An 18,625-nucleotide genomic window follows, 5' to 3' on the forward strand; every position below is an offset into this window, starting at 1 on the left:
GCGGGGGGGGGGGGGGGGGGGGGGGGTCGGGGTGGGGGGGGGGAGGGAGGGGGGATGTCAATTCCTGCACTGGGGGAGGGGGGGTGGTAGTCGACCTCAAAGGGTTATGGAAAGAGAAAACACGTGTAAAATGCATAATCCAGGAACTGTCATAGCAAGGCCTTCACAAATATTGGCTATTGTTTATAATTTATTTTTTGAGCATTCTAAGCCAGGGGTTAGCAGTTCTGCCTAGGACTAGACAGTAAATAGGTTAGGTTTTGCAGGCCAATAGGCAAAATAGAAGCTATTATGTAGGCACTTTTCTGTGAGAAAAAAATCATTTTCATGGTGTTTTACTGACAAAGTCAATTTTATTTATGGATACTGACATTTGAATTTCCTATAATATTCACATGTTACAGAATGTTATTATTTGATGTTTCTAACTGTTTAAAAGTGCACAGTCTATCCTTAACCCTGTACTCCTGTTCTAAACTGCGAAGAGAAGGTTTGTACAGTGAATTGCTGCTTCATAGGACTATGGTTAAGGGCTAGGTGCTCTGCTTTGCAGTATGACTCCAGTACTTACTAGATGGGACAAGCTGTTTGATCTCTGTTCGTATAGGAAAAGGGAACCGTTATCACCAGCTTCAGAAGCTGTTATGGACATCACTATACTCTGCTGATCCTAAGAGGCATATTTTTTAATATCTCCAAAACTAGTATTATAATCCATTGTGTCAGACAATTGCTGTTGGCCACGTGACAGTCATCATCTATTTGTCATTGCCTGTACCCATGGGAACCTGGGCCGTGCATATTGTAACTTAATTGACGTATGTGTGTCATCTGACAAAACTGTCCTCCGAGAGATTCCCCCAGAACTTGAAGGAAGGAGGGGAGGTGGGCCTAGCCAGAAGTCACCTAGGACAGACATCCGCAAATCCGTGTATGTTAGTTTTTTTTTTTTTCATGGACATATACCAGAAAAGTGAATGAACAAGCTCCCTCAAAAGCATAGTGGCCTCTCATTTCCCCCAAATAATCCCCAATAGTTCCATAACAAGTCATGGAAGAAGGCCTGTTTTAGGAAATGAAATGATTTCTTGTTGTTGTCTGACAACTGTCCATTAATACCTGGTAGAATTGAGAAAATGCTAATATTAAAACTTACAGAATGGGTGTCAGGAATTTAAGGAAAACTGCAGGGATAGAAGTGATACAGTTTTTTGAAAAATAACATATCACTAACACAGAGGGTGATGTTGTTGGGGAAGGGAGAGAAACTGCCATCAGGACACTTGGATCAAAAAAGTCACTCAGGGGGTACCTGGCTGGCTTCGTCCCAGGAGCATGTGACTCTTGATCTCGGGGTCATGAGTTCGAGCCCCACACTGGGTATAGAGATGGCTTAAATTAAATGTTCTTAAAAAAAAACAAAAACAAAAGCACTCAGAAGAGTCCTATCCTGAATGTGAAGAAGTTTTAGGAATATTTCAGTTTGGTAGTTTTACTTTTTATGCTCAGATGAGTGGTTTATGGCAAACAAAAAATGTCTTCATCTAAATCAGTACTGAAAGCATTTTCAGTACTTACAGAATCCACAATCTGTGAGGAAGAGATGGTGCCATAGTTTAACTGCCAGCTGGTTTTCTTCCTTTGTGGTTTGTAAAACAGTGGTCTGTCTTTCCATTTCTATCTGAAATTGGGTGAAAAAAAGCTCCTAGCTCAGTCCTATGCATAAATAGGAAATGAGCGAGGCTGCTTTAATAAAAATACTGTTAATAAAATAATTAAATTAAAATTAATTAAAAATACTTTAATAAAAAAACTGTTGTGGACGTTACTGTCCAGAGGGAGGCAGACAGGGAAGGTAACATGACGACCCTATGATCTTTGCTCCCTGCTCAGCTCTGGGCAAAAGGCAGCAAGAGGGAGAGGGCGCCGGGGTGCTCTTGTATCTTTCTCTTTGCTGCACGTTCCTTGCGTGCTTCTGGCTACAGCTCACAGCCTCGTTGGCCAGCAGTTAGTGTCTTGAGCCCATTGAGCTATGGGGGAAACAGGGACCTGAGCTCTCTAGCCGGATGCCAGGTGTAGCTCACGCTCCGAATTCAGTTAAAGAGGAAAATGCGTGGAAGGATTCATAGGAAGTGCCCAGTCATCCAAGCCGACATCAGTTGCGTCAGTACTACTGTTACTATTGTACTGAATGTATCCACTAAATTACCAGGGTGTAGATTTGTTAAGCTGCTCTGGCTGGTGCTTTCAGCCTGGGCTGTTTCTCGGAATACTGATGGCAATCTTTGGAAGACACTGTTTTGGAAGTTTCTTTTTTTTCTTTTTTTAAAAGATTTTATTTATTTATTTCACAGACAGAGATCACAAATAGGCAGAGAAGCAGGCAGAGAGAGAGGAGGAAGCAGGCTCCCCGCTGAGCAGAGAGCCCGATGCGATGCGGGGCTCCATCCCAGGACCCTGGGATCATGACCTGAGCAGAAGGTAGAGGCTTTAACCCACTGAGCCACCCAGGCGCCCCTGTTTTGGGAATTTCAACGCTCTGTGCACACTGGTACCTCTTTTCCCTTTGAAATAAAGTGGCTCTGCGCTCAGGGACGTACTTAAGTCCGTAGTTTTAAATAACCTTACAGCTGCCTCTGAGTCTCTCGTGTGGCCACAGTTAGCTGCAAGGGAGACTAAGAAATGAGGTCATTATTCCAACGGCCTTCTTCTACCTAGTGAACACATTATTTCCCAGCCAGAGGGAGACCAGCCTGTCCGTGGAGTCAGTGGTATGTAACTTGGGTGCTGGCGTGCGAGAGCACCTGTGTCTGAAGGTTCCAAAGCAGCAGGTTCAGCTCCTTAACCACTGACAAAATCCAGAGGCAGAGAGACAAGGAGTGAGACAAGAAGGAAATTTATTTCGGTGAGGCTAACACCAGGAAGATCGTGGACTAACCTCTCAAAGACAGTCTCGCAAGGGCTGAGGATACTTCCAGGTTTATATAAGGAAAATGTGGGGCTGAGGTTGGTGGGCACAGGCAGGGTGGGCAGTAGAGCTCGAGTCATTGTCTTGGGGTCCATCCTGGGTAGGGTCTTGCTGGCTCAGGGCTGCCCTTACTGCTTGAGGGGGCAGTCTGAGTTGTGCCCCCCCCCCCACCCCCATCTAGGGATGCTTTGCCTTCCAAATCTTTTGCCTGAGGTAAGAGATAAACCGGAAGGAAGAATTTCATCAATTAGAAAGTTAAAGGTCAAAATGGAGGTAATTAAGTCTTTTCCAGTGGTTGATTCTTTAAGCTACTAGTTACATTATTATAAATTCGACAATGTTCTTCATTAAGGAAGTTCTGAATTTTGGTTACACTTGGCAGCCTGGTGGCCTGTCAGGAGAGTCAGCAGTCTTTCTAGCTGGAAATTGACAAGGCTGCTTTTTTTCCCAGGAGTGAGAAAATCTCTGATTAGAAACATTTATCCTACTTTTTAGATCAATTGAGCCTGGTGACTGCTTTGCTGAAAATCTCTGATTAGAAACATTTATCCTACTTTTTAAATCAATTGAGCCTGGTGACTGCTTTGCTGATCCCTGTAAGAATCATGAGTAACCCCAAAGAATGGGGAGAATTAGCTCTGTTAGCTTCTTTGGAGACAGGTTTGTGTTTTATGGAAGTGTTTGGTCTCTTCACTTCATTGAGGGGTGGTCAAGGTTATGAAGAGTTTTTGGGAAAACTGTTGCTGTCAAACGAGTAATTTTTAGTGTTGCTCTCTGCCTGGAAATTCACCTTGTAGTTTCTGGAAGCTGTTTGGTGCATCTAAGACCTTATCAGAGATAGAGGACAAAAAAAATTTTTTTTTAAGATTTTATTTATTTATTTGACAGAGATTACAAGTAGGCAGAGAGGCAGGCAGAGGGGGAGGGAAACAGACTCCCCGCTGAGCAGAAAGCCTGATGCGGACCTGGATCCCAGGACCCTGAGATCATGACCTGAGCTGAAGGCAGAGGCTTAACCCACTGAGCCACTCAGGCGCCCCTAGAAGACACAATTTAAAGACTGTCTTAACATGGGGCCTAGGTACTGCCTTGGCTGAGCCTTTTGTCTATTATCCTGAGAGAAGAAAAGCCAACTTCGTATGCACAGGAGGCCCACATCACAGCGATGGGAGTAAAGGAGTCTGAAGTCCGCAGGAGGAGCCTGTGGCTCATACATCAGCGGGGCCTGCCCTTCCTGGACTGGCACCCCTTGCCTCCTCCCAGTGTTACTAAGGTGGCAGTGGCATCTGCTGGCGCTTTTAGGAAAGTCCAAATGCAGATTTGGGTAGTGGGGAGTTGGGGAGTTCTGAGGAGTGACAGGCTCTCTCCCTAAGAGGCCTGGGGAGCATATGTGATTCTGATGCAGCCCTACCCTGATGCAGCCCTACCCTAGCGTTTCTGTTCCCATGCCCCGTCCCTTCCCCCACTTCCCTTTTCCGTCCCTACGCCCCGGCCTGCCCCCCCTTCCCCTCTGTTTTCTTCCCCTCCCACTCCCTTCACATTCCTTTGAATTCTGGGACCTGGGATTTGTCTGGCAGCAAGCCCCCTCCCCAGTCTCTGCTACCCTCCCCCGCACCAATGTTTGCAGTCCCCGTAGGAACCCCCCCTCAGGATGGATGTGGGTGGAGGAAGGGGATTCTTTAAGAAGAAGTAAGACGTTTGTATTATAGTCAGCTTGAAAAATACAGGAGAATTCACCCCAGGAAAATAATTGTTAACAGCTCGTTGGCATGCCTCTGCTTATTTTTGAAATCAGATGGTCACAGTTTACGCGGTGTTGTACTTCAGGATGCTTATCCCGCCCCTCGTCGGCACACTTCCCACGCTTGAAGCGCATCCTTCTGTCGTCTGACTATTTTCACTTACAGTAACGAGCTTTCTAGGAAACTGTATTGGATCGGTCCTTTCTAGTCATTAACAAAGACATGACTGTGGGTTCTCTTTTCTTTCTCAATGCAGAGAAGTCATTCGGAATTCAAAAGAGGTTCTGAGTTTATTGCAAGAAAAAAATCCTACCTTTAAGCCGGTGCTTGCTATTATTCAGGTAAGGTGCTGCTCTTTGAGGATGCTTTTCAGTGACGAAGAGAATCGTGTACGGAAGACCAGGGTATCTCTTGTCACAGAAGCGGTCTTAACAGGGAGGAGAGGGCAGAGATGGAAATACCGTCGGGTCCCTCTTCCTTTGGTCATTTTGCTCCTACCGGGTTACTGGTTAGTTCCCTCCCTGCTTGGGTGGGTCTTTTGTGAGTCTTTCTCCCCTGGGTGTGAGTAGCTTTGTGAAGTTAGGGGTTATATGGACATCTGCATGGGGTTATATGGACATACTGTGTCCGTATGTGCTCAGAGATGCCTATCAGATGTGACTTGAACGTGAGAAGGGGCAAAGTTCCCCCTTTGCTTCTGTGGAAGGCAGATGCTTGGTGAGGAATGGTACTTAGTGAGCTTACTGCGAAACCTGCTAAAGCCTGCCGGAGGTCCTAAGGGCCAGACATCAGTATGTGTCAGAAGGACTTGGCGTTTCCTGTCTGTCTCTTGGCTGGGGCCCCTTCGTTCCCAACGGTGGTTGGTTTGCCCTCTTGGCGCTCCCCTGGGGTGACAGGGCAGTCAGGAGGGGAGCCACCCCTGGAAGCTCACACAGCACAGCAGGTGGGCCACACGGAAGGTGTCAGGACAGCGGCCTAGAGTCCCAGCGGCGCTGTGGTTTTCGAGACTGGAGCCGTGCTCAGGTCACTCGCATTCTTGGGGGTCGTGTCGATACCCCCTGCAAAGACAGGCAAGCGAGAAGGGTAGAAAGAAGAGTGGCCTGAGCCTGGAGTTCCGGATTCTGCTTGCTGACAGCTTCCAGCTCCGGGCAGGCCACCTAGAGTCCTGTCTCGGGTGTCCTTGTTTAGAGAGCGGTGCCGGCTGGGTGGCCACTCGAGCCTTAGGAGGGCTCTCGCTTTTTTTTTTTAAAGTAACATAATGTGAAAAGCTGAGATACTGACATGTGAATAAATACCAGCTCTTAGCCTCCTTCTGTGAGCAATTAGAGCCTGTATTTCCTTCTCTTTCTGATAAATCGGATAATTTATCATCATACAATTCATCTCTGTATTACGTGTTGTGCTTTTTCAAGATTTTTTTGTTGCTGTTACATTCTCCTTCTTGCTTCCGTCTCCTCAGGCAGGTGATGATAACTTGATGCAGGAAATAAACCAGAATTTGGCGGAAGAGGTGAGGATCGTTGAATTCTACAAATCCCTCCTACGCGTTTGACGCTCCATTCTCTCACAGCGACAGAATAACGTTGTGTTCCTTTCACAGGCTGGTCTGAACATCACGCACATTTGCCTTCCTCCGGATAGCAGCGAGGCCGAGGTAACTACCACGGGCACTTGAACACCGGGTGCTTCTCCCTTTAGACATCATATACCTGTTAGCATCTCTTAGTTGTCGTTGGAAACGAAACTTTCAGTCTTTGCTTGTAGCTGAGTTCTTAGAGGGAAGAGGTCACTTCTCCTTCTAGTGGAAATGCTCCTTGATCTGTTGGTCCCTCAGTACGTGTTTCTGTGGAAGGCCGGAGCTGGACTTAGTAAGTAATAGCCTTTGCAGGTGTCGTGTCAGGCCTGGGAGAAGCAGCCACGCCCACACGTAGTGGTGAGGAAACCAGACCCCGGGCCGTGCTAGCGTTTGGTCCTCTGACTAGCTTTTCTTCAGACGGGCTGTGGCAGTGAGGATTTATTTGACTGCCAGTGATGGAAAACTTCGAATAACAGAAGAGGAAATAAGACAGAAGTTTATTTTTCTCTTAGGTCAGTAGGTTTGGAAGCAGGCAGGTATGGTGGTATCACAAGGTCACCAGAAGCTTGGGTTCCTTCAGTCTTGCTGTCCTGTCGTCTGTTGTGCTATCTCATATCCAAGATGGCAGATTCAACCCTGTATATCACATCCACATTCTAGCCAGTGCCGAATAAATCCAGACTTAGTGAGAAGAAACAGGACTCGAAAGGAGTATTGCAATAGGGGGTGTACCCTGATGGTAAGATCTAAGATCTGTAATTCTTTGAAAGGTAGGCAAAAGGGTTTTTCTTTTTTCTTTTTTTTTTTAAAGATTTTATTTATTTGACAGAAGAGGGAGATAGAAAGGGAACACAATCAGGGGGAGTGGGAAAGGGAGAAGCAGGCTTCCCGCTGAGCAGGGAGCCCAATGTGGGGCTCTATTCCAGGACCTTGGGATCATGTCCTAAGCCGAAGGCAGATGCTTAATGACTGAGCCACTCAGGTGCCCCCAAAGGGTTTTTCTTTTACACAGCGGGGTAGAACCCGGTGTGAGAAAGTGGGATGAGAGGGGACCTTGATGGGACAGTAGGTCAGAGAATGTTTTACCCTGTGGCCAGACTCTTCTCAGGAGGGGTTGTCTGCCAACCAAGTGAGGGGTGGGTCAAAGCTTAGCCACCTGGGGGAAGGAAGGAAACTTTCATTTTGTTTGCATTTTGCTCAGATGCAACAATGGAGGCAAGTAGTTCACCCGATCTTTTATGAGATAATGAATGGGCATTTTTAGGGCCTGGATCTGGTTCTTTGCAGTACACAAGAGACGGGGAGGATTTTTTAGCCTTCCTTGTTTTCCCAGATCATGGGGCTCGGTTCAATGACTTCTTGCTACCAGCAAGTAAAAGGAATTCCGGACAAGGACAAAAGACAGGTTCCCAGTCTCTTCCCTTCAGGAACAGTTCCTGAAAGTCACGGTTATGCGTCCCTGTCATTGGCCTGATCCTCATCGCTCTGCCACGAAGCAAGGAAGGCTGGGAAATACAGTCTTTCCACCGGGTGGCCTTAAACCATTTGTTATGGCACCTAAAAACCAAAGTTTATTACTAAGGAAGAAGGGAAACCATATCTGGGCAAACCATTTCTGCCACACTTGCCTTTATGATATATTACAAGTATTGACCCCCTGACATACCAGCATTAACAAATGCCGAGAAATTTGTTGTCCCTTTGCGGAAGGACACCCGTTGTCTGCATTTGGGTTGTTTGCTTCGGTATTGCTAGCCCTTCACTTTTTTTATTCCTGGACTTATTTTCTGACAATCATCTATTTCCTATTTTTCTTTAACATTCTGGTAAGTCTAAATTTGTATGGTGGTATTACTATTCTGTTGGAAAAGAGGAAGGATCTTTATTAAGATTTTGTTGTTGCGTCTCCCACAGCCCAAGTACGGGTGACAGCAGACCCCTCACTTCATTCTGGGCTCTTGACCCGCCATTACCCCGTTAGCCCTTTCCCTAGCTTAGTCTGCTTTCATTTTCTTTACCACCGTTTGCCATGCCCAGAGATTATACTACTATTACTGTTGTTGTTGTTATTATTATTATTTTTTCCTTTTCCCTCTTGTCTTCCCCACTAGAATATAAACTCCAGGAGGGTTTATTCACACCTGTATTTCCTGTTTCAACTGGCACAGAGTAGAGATTCAAAACATGCAATGTCTGTTGAATGAACAAAAGCCTGGTCAATGAATGGAACAAAATTTTCTTTCTTGGTTTTTGTGTATCACAGCATTTTCCTTTCTCACCAGGTGGAAATACCACAGTGATTTTTTGCTAGATGGTGAAACAGGTGGTGAAGGCAACACTGCTCACAGTGAGACCCATATCCATGGGCAGGTGTCTCTTTTATTTAGGAAACGAATAATATTGTGAAGTGAAGTGAATCCATGTATTATCTCCTGGCATAAATAGAGCTAGACAGACAGGACCAGAGCATTTCTTATTGAAGGGCACACCCAAGCCTTTGTTAGCTTTTCACATTTTTACCTCACCTTCCCAAGCTGTACTTCAGTCTTTTTCAGAAATAGTGAGTTATTTTAGTGTTTCCTATAAAGAGGAGATATCTGTGCTTCAAATTTATCAATCACAAGCCTTTGGAAATGCTCTCTGGGTCCATTCAGGCCTAGGGGACGTAAGGGCCTGAGTGATGGCTTCTAGAGGGCAGCAGTTGGGAAGCCTTTGTGGAATACGTTGTGTTTGCAACACAGGCTTGTCTGGGCCGGGTTGGAACGCCCGAGATTTGTGCCCCGTGGTCTCCCTGAAAGCTGGCAGTGTGTTTCACTCCAGTACAGTCGCGGAATTGTCTTTTGCGTATCTCAGTGTCTGGTTTGGTTTGGTTTTGTTCTGTCGTGGCAGGGAGTAGGGCAGTAAGAAAGACAGAGAAGTCCCTAAAATTCAGCCAAGGCCACTTCTGAAAACTTACAAACACGTTGAAAAGAGAAATTAGACTTTCTTCATTCTACTTTACAGCAGCTTCAACAAGGAGTGAAAAAGAAACGAGGCATTTTTATGAATCTATTTTTTTTATATGAAACTATTTTTATGGGGTCTTATTTTTATAGTATTGATTTGGGGGCTTGTTTTTTTCACCTCCGTAGATTATAGATGAAATCTTGAAGATTAATGAAGACGCCAGAGTACATGGCCTTGCCCTTCAGATCTCCGAGAGCTCCTTTAGCAACAAAGTCCTCAATGCCTTGAAACCAGAAAAGGATGTGGATGGGTGAGAAAATACAAAAGAAAACAACCCAGGGGCACCTGGGTGGCTCAGTGGGTTAAGCTGCTGCCTTCGGCTCGGATCATGATCTCAGGGTCCTGGGATCGAGTCCCGCATCGGGCTCTCTGCTCAGCAGGGAGCCTGCTTCCTCCTCTCTTTCTCTGCCTGCCTCTCTGCCTACTTGTGATCTCTCTCTGTCAAATAAATAAATAAAAAATCTTAAAAAAAAAAAAAAAAGAAAAAAGAAAAAAAGAAAACAACCCAGTCTTATTGCTAATCGAGCTTTTCTACTGTGACCTTTTTTCATTTTAGTACCACTGTTTCGGCTGGGTCTCTAAGTAAGCATGGAAGAAGTCCTTTAACTATTTCGGGAATTTGTGGGCTTTTAAAACTCTGTATAAGAAAGTTACATACCGGGACGCCTGGGTGGCTCAGTTGGTTAAGCAGCTGCCTTCGGCTCAGGTCATGATCCCCGGGTCCTGGGATCGAGTCCCACATCAGGCTCCTTGCTCGGCAGAGAGCCTGCTTCTCCCTCTGCCTCTGCCTGCCTCTCTGTCTGCCTGTGCTCGCTCACTCGCTCTCCCTCTGTCTCTGACAAATAAATAAAATCTTTAAAAAAAAAAAAAAGAAAGAAAGTTACATACCTATTTTGGAATAGGCACTTGCCCTTTTATAGGGCTTGGGCACCATTCTGGAAGGAACATCCTTCACACCATCACATTCATTTCGTAACCTCCTGTCTGATTCACAGAGCCCTTGGCCAGCCTTCCTAATCTAAATAAGCATTTCCTTGAAAATTCTGCCAGACCAAAGAAACCATCCCAGAGTCCTGACTCACCAGCAGCACCCCTGCTTCCTTCGTCCCAGGCCAGTTGAGAAAAGCGAAACAAGCACTCTCATTCACAACACAAGGTTTTATTTGAAAATAGAGGGAAAAGCCACAAATATGTGGTGCGCTAATATTTGCCTTTGACTCATGTCCTGCCGCGACATCCACCTCATGAGACGAGTACTGCCCATTCATGTGGGCGATGGGGACTTCTCCTGGGGAGGGAAAAAAACCTCATTTTCCTGCGTGGAAATAGGAAGTGTGTTTTGTACTGCGGCAAAAAGAACATCATGTATTTAGCATTGTAAGCAAAGGCTGGAAGCAAAGTTAAAAATCAGACTCCCATCCAGTATGCCTCACGGGAGCTAGATTGAAAGGCTCCCGCCTGGTGGACACACCCAGGCTCCTTCCATTCTCAAACCTCTCTGGGCGCTCAGACCCAGGGTAGACACAAACACGGGTTGAAAAGTTGTCATGAAAATCTCTGGTTCTGTACTAGACTAACTAGAAGGGAGAAGAAGCCCTGTTCAGTGAGAAAACATCCAGAACCTGCAGGTATCAAAGTGTAATGTCAAATCTTCTGTGAAAAAAGAGAACTATGAACATTTTTTCATGTCTCCATTTTATCACAAACTTGTAGGGAGCCCATCGGTTTCACTAGATAGTTAGGGACCATTGGGTCCTGGCTTTGAAAGAGAAAGAGCGCAGAAGCCATTCAAAGTACATGGTCACTCAGATTTTATTTCTTGATTTCCCAAGGAGGTAAGTACTGATATTAAATTGGGATCAGACTCGTGAATCCCAACGTCTTGCTAGGTCACCCCAGATTTCTAGGATTGGTCCTGGATTTTGATACTGATTGAGATATAAATTCCCTCAAGGAAAAAGCAGGCTCGGCTGCAGGACAGTAGGGTTGCACATTTTAGGGACACCATTCCATGGAGCGCACCGAGCAGAGCTCCCTGCACTTGTGCATGGTGAGGCTTTGCATGGCCTTGTGCTGGTCCTGCTCTCCAGGCAGAACCAGAATTCCCAAGGTTGGCTCAATCCACAGGAGACACTTCAGAGTTTCCCAAGGGACTGCTCTAAAAAGCTAGTGGCCTTTTTTCTTGCTCATTCTTTATATTTAATGACGTAATATATTCTGTCTATCCAGTGCTGATGTGGCTATCATTTGGGATTAATACATGTGAGTTAGGGGCACCTGGGTGGCTCAGTGGGTTAAGCTTCTGCCTTCAGCTCAGGTCATGATCTCAGGGTCCTTGGATCGAGCCCCGCATCGGGCTCTCTGTGCAGTGGGGAGCCTGCTTCCTCCTCTCTCTCTCTTCCTGCCTCTCTGCCTACTTGTGATCTCTGTCTCTGTCAAATAAATAAATAAATAACATCTTTGAAGAAAAAAAAATAGAAGAGTGTGTTAAAAAAAAAAATACACGTGAGTTACAGATGATGGAGCTTCGACCATGTTTTGGCTTACAAGTTTCCTTTTTTTCAACTTCAGAGTAACAGACATCAACCTGGGGAGGCTGGTCCGTGGGGATGCCCATGAATGTTACGTCTCACCTGTGGCCAGAGCTGTAATTGAACTTCTTGAAAAGTCAGGTATGATTGCTGCTTTAGAAATGCTGCGATTTTCTCTTTTTGGGGACTTACTGATTTTTTAATAAGGATTTCTTTCTGGAAGAGTCTAATTGAAACATGGAAGTAATATTCAATGTCAGCTCTTTTGCTTATCTTTGAGGAGATACAAATGACTCTGACAGACTTTTCTAACAAGGTTACCTCTATTACAGTTTTTAAAAAGAAACTGGTAAAGATGAGAGACCTGTAGTGCACAAAGGCTCAGCTTCTCTCAAGAAACACTCAAAATAACCACAACAGAAAATTTGTTAACACGTAAACTTAAATAAAACTTATGTGCAAGATTTAAATGAGGAGGCTGTCAGACGTAGTTCAGGGTATGGGAACCTCGATTGGGATTTATCAGTGAGCAGTGACTCTTGCTATAATCAGTATTTAATTTCCATTGTTTACCCCTTGACCTAGTTTTTTTATGTCATTGACATAGAAATGAATAATTTCTTTTTCTTGGTTATCAGATTAATGAGTTTCATATATTTTAAAGGCTTTCTAGCTGAGTATATAAAAATTTAAGTAACTAGGGGCACCTGGTGGCTCAGTGGGTTAAAGCCTCTGCCTTCGGCTTGGGTCATGATCCCAGGGTTCTGGGATCGAGCCCCGTGTCAGGCTCTTTGCTCGGCAGAGAGCCTGCCTCCTCCTCTCTCTCTGCCTGCCTCTCTGCTTACTTGTGATCTCTGTCTGTCAAATAAATACATAAAATATTTAAAAAAAAATTTAAGTAACTAAAATTTTTCTGTTCCACCTTAATAAAAGAGAAGCAGATGTTCCTCTGCACACCCAAACGTAGAACCATCAAGCAAAAATTGCAAAGTATTTAATATCTCAAATATATAAAGAACTTATACAAGTCAGTACCCAATAATAATAATAGTAATCTGATTAAAGTATTAGAAATGTCTGAATAGACATTTTCCCAAAGAAGGCATACATATGGCCTACAGGTATATGGAAAAGAGCTCAATACCACCGACCATCGGGGAAATGCAAATTAAACCATAATGAGATATTACCTCACACCAATCAGAATGGCTAGAATAAAAAATTAAAAAAATGACAAGTGGGGGCTCCTGGGTGGCTCAGTGGATTAAAGTCTCTGCCTTTGGCTCAGGTCATGATCCCATTGGGCTCTCTGCTCAGTGGGGAGCCTGCTTCCCCTTCTCTCTCTGCCTGCCTCTCTGTCTACTTGTGATCTCTATCAAATAAATAATAAAAATAAATTTAAAAAAAGAAATAACAAGTGTTGGAGAGGATGTGGAGAAAAGGGAGCCCTTGTGCACTGTTGCTGGGAAACTGCAAACTGGTTCTGTCACTCTGGAAAACAGTATGGAGGTTCCTCGAAAAATCAAAAATAGAACTACCATGTGATCCAGTAATTCCACTAGCTGGGTATTTACACAAAGAAAATGAAAACACTAATTCCAAAAGCTATATGCTGCCCTGTGTTTATTGCAGCATTATTTACAGCAGTCAAGGTACGGAAGCAATCTACAGATAGATGAATGGATAGAGAAGATGTGTCCATGTACAATATGGAATCTTACTCAGCTGTAAAAAATGAGTGAGGTTTTGCCATTTGTGGCAGCATGGATGGATGTAGAGGGTATCATGCTAAGTGAAGTAAGTCAGAGAAAGACAAATGTCATATGATTTCATTTATATGTGGTACCTAAGAAATAAAACAAAACAAAAAAACAGAAACAGACCTATAAACAGAGAACAAACTGGTGGTTGCCATGGGGGGGGTCAGTGGGCAGCGTGGGTGAGAGGGGAGTAGGATATACAGGTTTCTCGTTATGGAATGAGTAAGTCTCAGGAATTAAAGGCACAGCATAGGGAATAGAGTCATGGTATTGGACTAGCATATGGTGACAGATGGCAGCTCTGCTTATGGTGAGCATAGTGTGACATACAGTCTCGTTGAATTGCTACATTGCACACCTGAAGCTAATGTAACATTATGTGTCAGCTGTACTTCAGTGAAAAAATTCCTCCAAAATATATACCAGAGTTCCATTACAAGATGAGCTTTTCATATATACTTTTACAACATTAGCCACTAAGCTGAGATGCTGCTTTTCCATCATGTGAGTGATCGGGATGATGATTCTCAGTCATTCAGCCATAACATTCACAAAAAAAGAGTAAGTCATGGTAGCCATTGTGGGCTCTAACTTGGCTCAGAGGGCCAAGTTTTAAAAGCTTCTTTGTCCTTATGCTAAAGCTGCAGGGGAGGAAGGCTCTGAAATTTTGATCATGATACTGAATTTCCATTTGGTGGATAGGTGTCAACTTAGATGGAAAGAAGATCTTGGTAATAGGAGCCCATGGGTCTTTGGAAGCTGCCCTGCAATGCCTGTTTCAGAGAAGAGGGTCCATGACCATGAGCTCCCAGTGGAACACACCTCAGCTTCAAAGCAAGGTAAGCATTTTTCATGTGGGAAATAGAATTTTAAGTGCTTATATTAGAAAAGGAAAAGGACTAGAAATGTATAGGCTAAGCATTGAACATAAGTGAGAGGAAGAACAGCAGAAAATCTCAAAGGATGGGAACCATAAAGAGCAGATATTAATGAAATAGAAAGCAAGTTTATGTCAGAGATGATCAACTAAGCCAAAAGTCGGTTCTTGGAAGAGTCTAATAAAATGGAAACACCACTAGTCAAAATAATCTAAACAAAAAGAGAACACCAGCAGTGTTAGGAATGAACAAAGGGACATAACCGCAGAACAAAAATTATTTTCAAAAAAAAGAGGCTATGAACAATTTTAGTAAACTGGTAAATTTGAAAATCTGTATGAAATGAGAACTTCTAAATGTAACTTACAAAATGGATTTAAGTACAATGATTAGACTGACATACATTTAAGACATTGGACCAGTCTATCCACCAGACATGCAAACTAAAGGAGTTCTACCACCATCAGAACACGTCATAATCTTACCTCCAAAGAATGGAAAAGAACACTTTCTAACCCATTTTGTGAGTGCCCAAACCAGAGTACAGGATGCTCAAGGACAATTATGGGCTCATTTCAACCAAATCCAGCACCAGATTGGGGTTATCATAGGATTGCCAGTGTGGTTTAATATCAGAAAAATCCATTAAGATTTATTGACATAGTTCACCACATTATCAGATAAGAAACTATGCTGTCACTATCATAGATACAGAAGTCATTTGACAAAATCCTTAATGATTTTTTCCCTAAAAAACCTTATCTAGGAAATTACAGGAATTCCTTAACCCAGTAAATATCTATGAAAAATTTAGAGCAAGTATCTCATTAAATAATGAAATATTAGAAACATTTCTTTTAAAATTTGGAAAGATATAAGGGTGCCTGTTATCAGTCGTCCTAATCAGCTCTGTATGGGAATTACTAGACAGTGCTGTAATGTGAAGAAAGGGAGAATTTATATTGTTTGGAAAGGAAGACACCAGACTGTCATCAATCCTAGATGAGAGCATTACCTACATAAAAAACTCAAAAGAATCTTAAAAAAAATATGAGAATGAATACAAGTTCACTCGGATTCTTGGATATGTGCATTTCTAAACACCACACCCATAGTTAAAAGAGTAATTTTTTTTTCAAAGATTTATTTATTTGAGAGAGAGAGTGCAAGCATGTGAGTAGTATAGGGTATGGGAGAGAAGGTCCTGTTTTAAACAGACTGCGCTGAGTTACAGAGCCTGACTCAGGGCTCGATTTCACAACCCGGAAATTGACTTGAGTTAAACTAGCTGTGCCTCCTGGGATCCCTGTAATTTTTTTTATCAGTTTTTTAAAATTGATTCTAAATTACAGTTTATAATAGCAATGAGAATATAAGGTACTTGGGATATATTTAATAGAAGTTATTTCTGATCTTTTGAAAGAAATTATATAATTTTGATGAAGGTCATTAAGAAGACTCCAAAATAGAGATACCATGTTCATGGATAAGAGGACTCAATATTGGGGTGCCTGGGTGGCTCAGTGGGTTAAGCCTCTGCCTTCAGCTCAGGTCATGGTCTCAGGGTCCTGGGATCGAGCCCCACATCAGGCTCTCTGCTCAGCAGGGAGTCTGCTTTCCCCTCTCTCTCTGCCTGCCTCTCTGCCTACTTGTGATCTCTGTCTGTCAAATAAATAAATAAATAAATAAAATATTAAAAATAAAAAGAGGACTCAATATTCAGAGAAGCGGACATGGCAGCATGTTGGTGGCTTTGTAATAGAGAGATTTGGCCAAATTAGTATCTTAAAGATACTGATTCTGCCCGAATTAATCTATAAATTTGAATCAGAGTCCTGACTTATTATTGTTTTGGTGGGTTTGACAAGCTGATTCTAAAATTTAACAGAGGGGGTGCCTGGGTAGCTCAGTTAAGCATCTGCCTTTAGCTCAGGTCATGACCCCAAGACTTTGGGATAGAGCCCCGCTTCTCCCTCCCCCACTCCCCCTGCTTGTGTTCCTCTCTCTCTTTCTGTCAAAAAAATAATTTTAAATTATTAATAATTTTAAATTGTAATAAAATAAAATCTACACAGAGGTAGAAGGGCAAAAACAAGACAATATTGAAGAGATCTTAAGCTGCAAATATCAATGTGAAAGAATTTTTTAATATAGCACTTGCTGAAAAAAAGCATTTGCAAAAAGGTTCATTGCCTGTGACACCATTTATTTCAAGTCTAAAAGCAGTGCCATGTATATCTATGCTTTAGGGCTACATATATAAACTAACAAGATAAAGAAATGCCTGGTCCTTGAACCCAATCAGGAAACCATTTACAGGACAAGGATGCGGATGTGGGTGGAAAGGAGACTCAGCGGTGTTGGCCGTGCCTTTTTTCTGGGCAGTGGGCTGGGTGTCCAGGTGCATTCTATCATCTGTTTACATTTTCATGGCTGGAACAGTTTTAATAAAGTTTTGAATTTCAAAAAATGTCCATGAAATTTTACATATTTCAAGCAAAGTGAAGTTAAATTAAAAGTGTGTTAAGGACAGTAAAGCAACTGCAGAATAACATCGAAAAATATACGTTCCTTATGTTGCCCCATGAGAACAGAAGTGAGAAGTTGCAGTCCTGCCCCAGGGAGGCAGGTGTCTCCACCAAGAAGTGATACCTGAGTTGCAGGTGGGTCTAATACATGCAGCTCTTTCCCCTGTGAAGGCAGCTCAGAAACGTGGTCGCCAGGCTAAGCTCAAAACCTCTGAGCCTTTTGAGTGGTCACCACATGGGGGCAGCCTATGCAAGAAAATTCAGGGACTCCCAATTCAGAGCCGAGAATTTTTGATTTTGGAAGGTTAGTGGAAGAAGAAAACACACCCTGCTCTGGCCTGAACAGCTGTGGTGGGAAAGAGAAAAATACCTTCAATGGCAACTGAATGTTTTCACAGCTGTCGCAGATAACTTTGCCGGTTGTATCTGTATTTTGGTGAAACAAAGGCATCTTTCAAAGTACTTTCTTATGATGGAAATAAATCACCTTGACTCTTCTTTGGGATAAATCTCGTCCTGACTTTGAGAACGACCCGCGGCTCCACTCTCTAGAGAATCTAGAAATTGGGTAACTTTCCTGTTTTCAGACATCTGGGAAGGTTCTGTTGAAGAATTGTTGCACACACATTGTTTCCCGGGTATGTAGAATGGCCCCACCGTGAATCTTAGAGACTGTGGCCTTTCTCCACTGCTTCATCTCTGTAGCCAAAAATATGGACAGGATGGTTCAGGGCTCCTCATGCTGGTCTTTGAAATTTATCTGGCCTCTGGCCCCCTTCTCCCTGGTCTACCTACTGCTTGTTGCACCTCAAGACAAAGCCTTGCTCTTTCCGTTTTTCATGCCAGCGGCTCACAGTTCATGAGCCACGTACCTCCCCGAGGACGTGCCTCCGTGCTTCTGCCTGACATTTGACTTTCCACTCTTCCTGGATTTTATTTCAGAAACACGGGCCATCGCTGGCCCTGGTGTCCAAGAACCGAGGCTGCAGACTTCTGCAGGCTACAGTGGTGGTGGGTCACCTGGGCACAGGGTTGGCATCCTGGGGCACCTGCCCGCATCGGGGCGTGTGTCCACCCTTGCTGGCCGCACCCTCAGCAGACCTGCCCTGTGACAAACAGAGAGTGGGTAAGCTTAACAACAGCTTGGGATTTTTGTTTTCTCGTCTCATCAACAACAAATAGATAGTACAGTGTAAGATCGTAGTACATTTCGATTCTCCTTACCGAAGTGATAAGTATCAGGGAAAAAAAGGAGAAGCAAAGGGTTATAGCTATTGGCCGAAAGAAGTCATCTTCGGGGAGCGTGTCTTGTAGGCGTCTTTGTGCCTGACATGGAACAAGTTACCCCCGTTGGCCATCTGGTTGGGGGTTTCCATCCTGAGAGGTTCGGGGGTCAGGAAGTGGGTGACCACATAACATTAGAGTCCTGCCTGCCACCTCCCGCACAACACAGAGCCTCTCAAGTCTGGGATGACCTACAGGCAACTGCAGCCTGCTGTGGCCAGAGGGAACTATCTTGGAGGGTTTGGAGTCAGACACATTTGTGTTCTTGGTAGGCAGTGGGACGCAGGCTTTGGTGACAGCTCCAGGGTCAAGCCTTCCCTCTCACTTAGCTTTTCTGAACCTCATCTCTTCA

At 43.9% G+C, this 18,625-nt stretch overlaps 1 protein-coding gene across 1 annotated transcript in view; it reads left to right on the plus strand.

Moving 5' to 3' along the window:
• MTHFD1L (methylenetetrahydrofolate dehydrogenase (NADP+ dependent) 1 like) overlaps positions 1 to 18,625 on the plus strand; it is a 183,177-nt gene that overhangs the window by 1,814 nt on the left and 162,738 nt on the right. Inside the window, exons 2-7 of the mRNA XM_059401260.1 lie at positions 4,967 to 5,051; positions 6,170 to 6,220; positions 6,311 to 6,364; positions 9,418 to 9,542; positions 11,864 to 11,964; positions 14,286 to 14,422. Of these exons, the coding sequence (XP_059257243.1) occupies positions 4,967 to 5,051; positions 6,170 to 6,220; positions 6,311 to 6,364; positions 9,418 to 9,542; positions 11,864 to 11,964; positions 14,286 to 14,422 (553 nt within the window). The remainder of the gene's footprint in view (positions 1 to 4,966; positions 5,052 to 6,169; positions 6,221 to 6,310; positions 6,365 to 9,417; positions 9,543 to 11,863; positions 11,965 to 14,285; positions 14,423 to 18,625) is intronic.

Source organism: Mustela nigripes, chromosome 5 (assembly GCF_022355385.1).
Source record: "Mustela nigripes isolate SB6536 chromosome 5, MUSNIG.SB6536, whole genome shotgun sequence".
Classification (NCBI taxonomy): Eukaryota; Metazoa; Chordata; class Mammalia; order Carnivora; family Mustelidae; genus Mustela; species Mustela nigripes.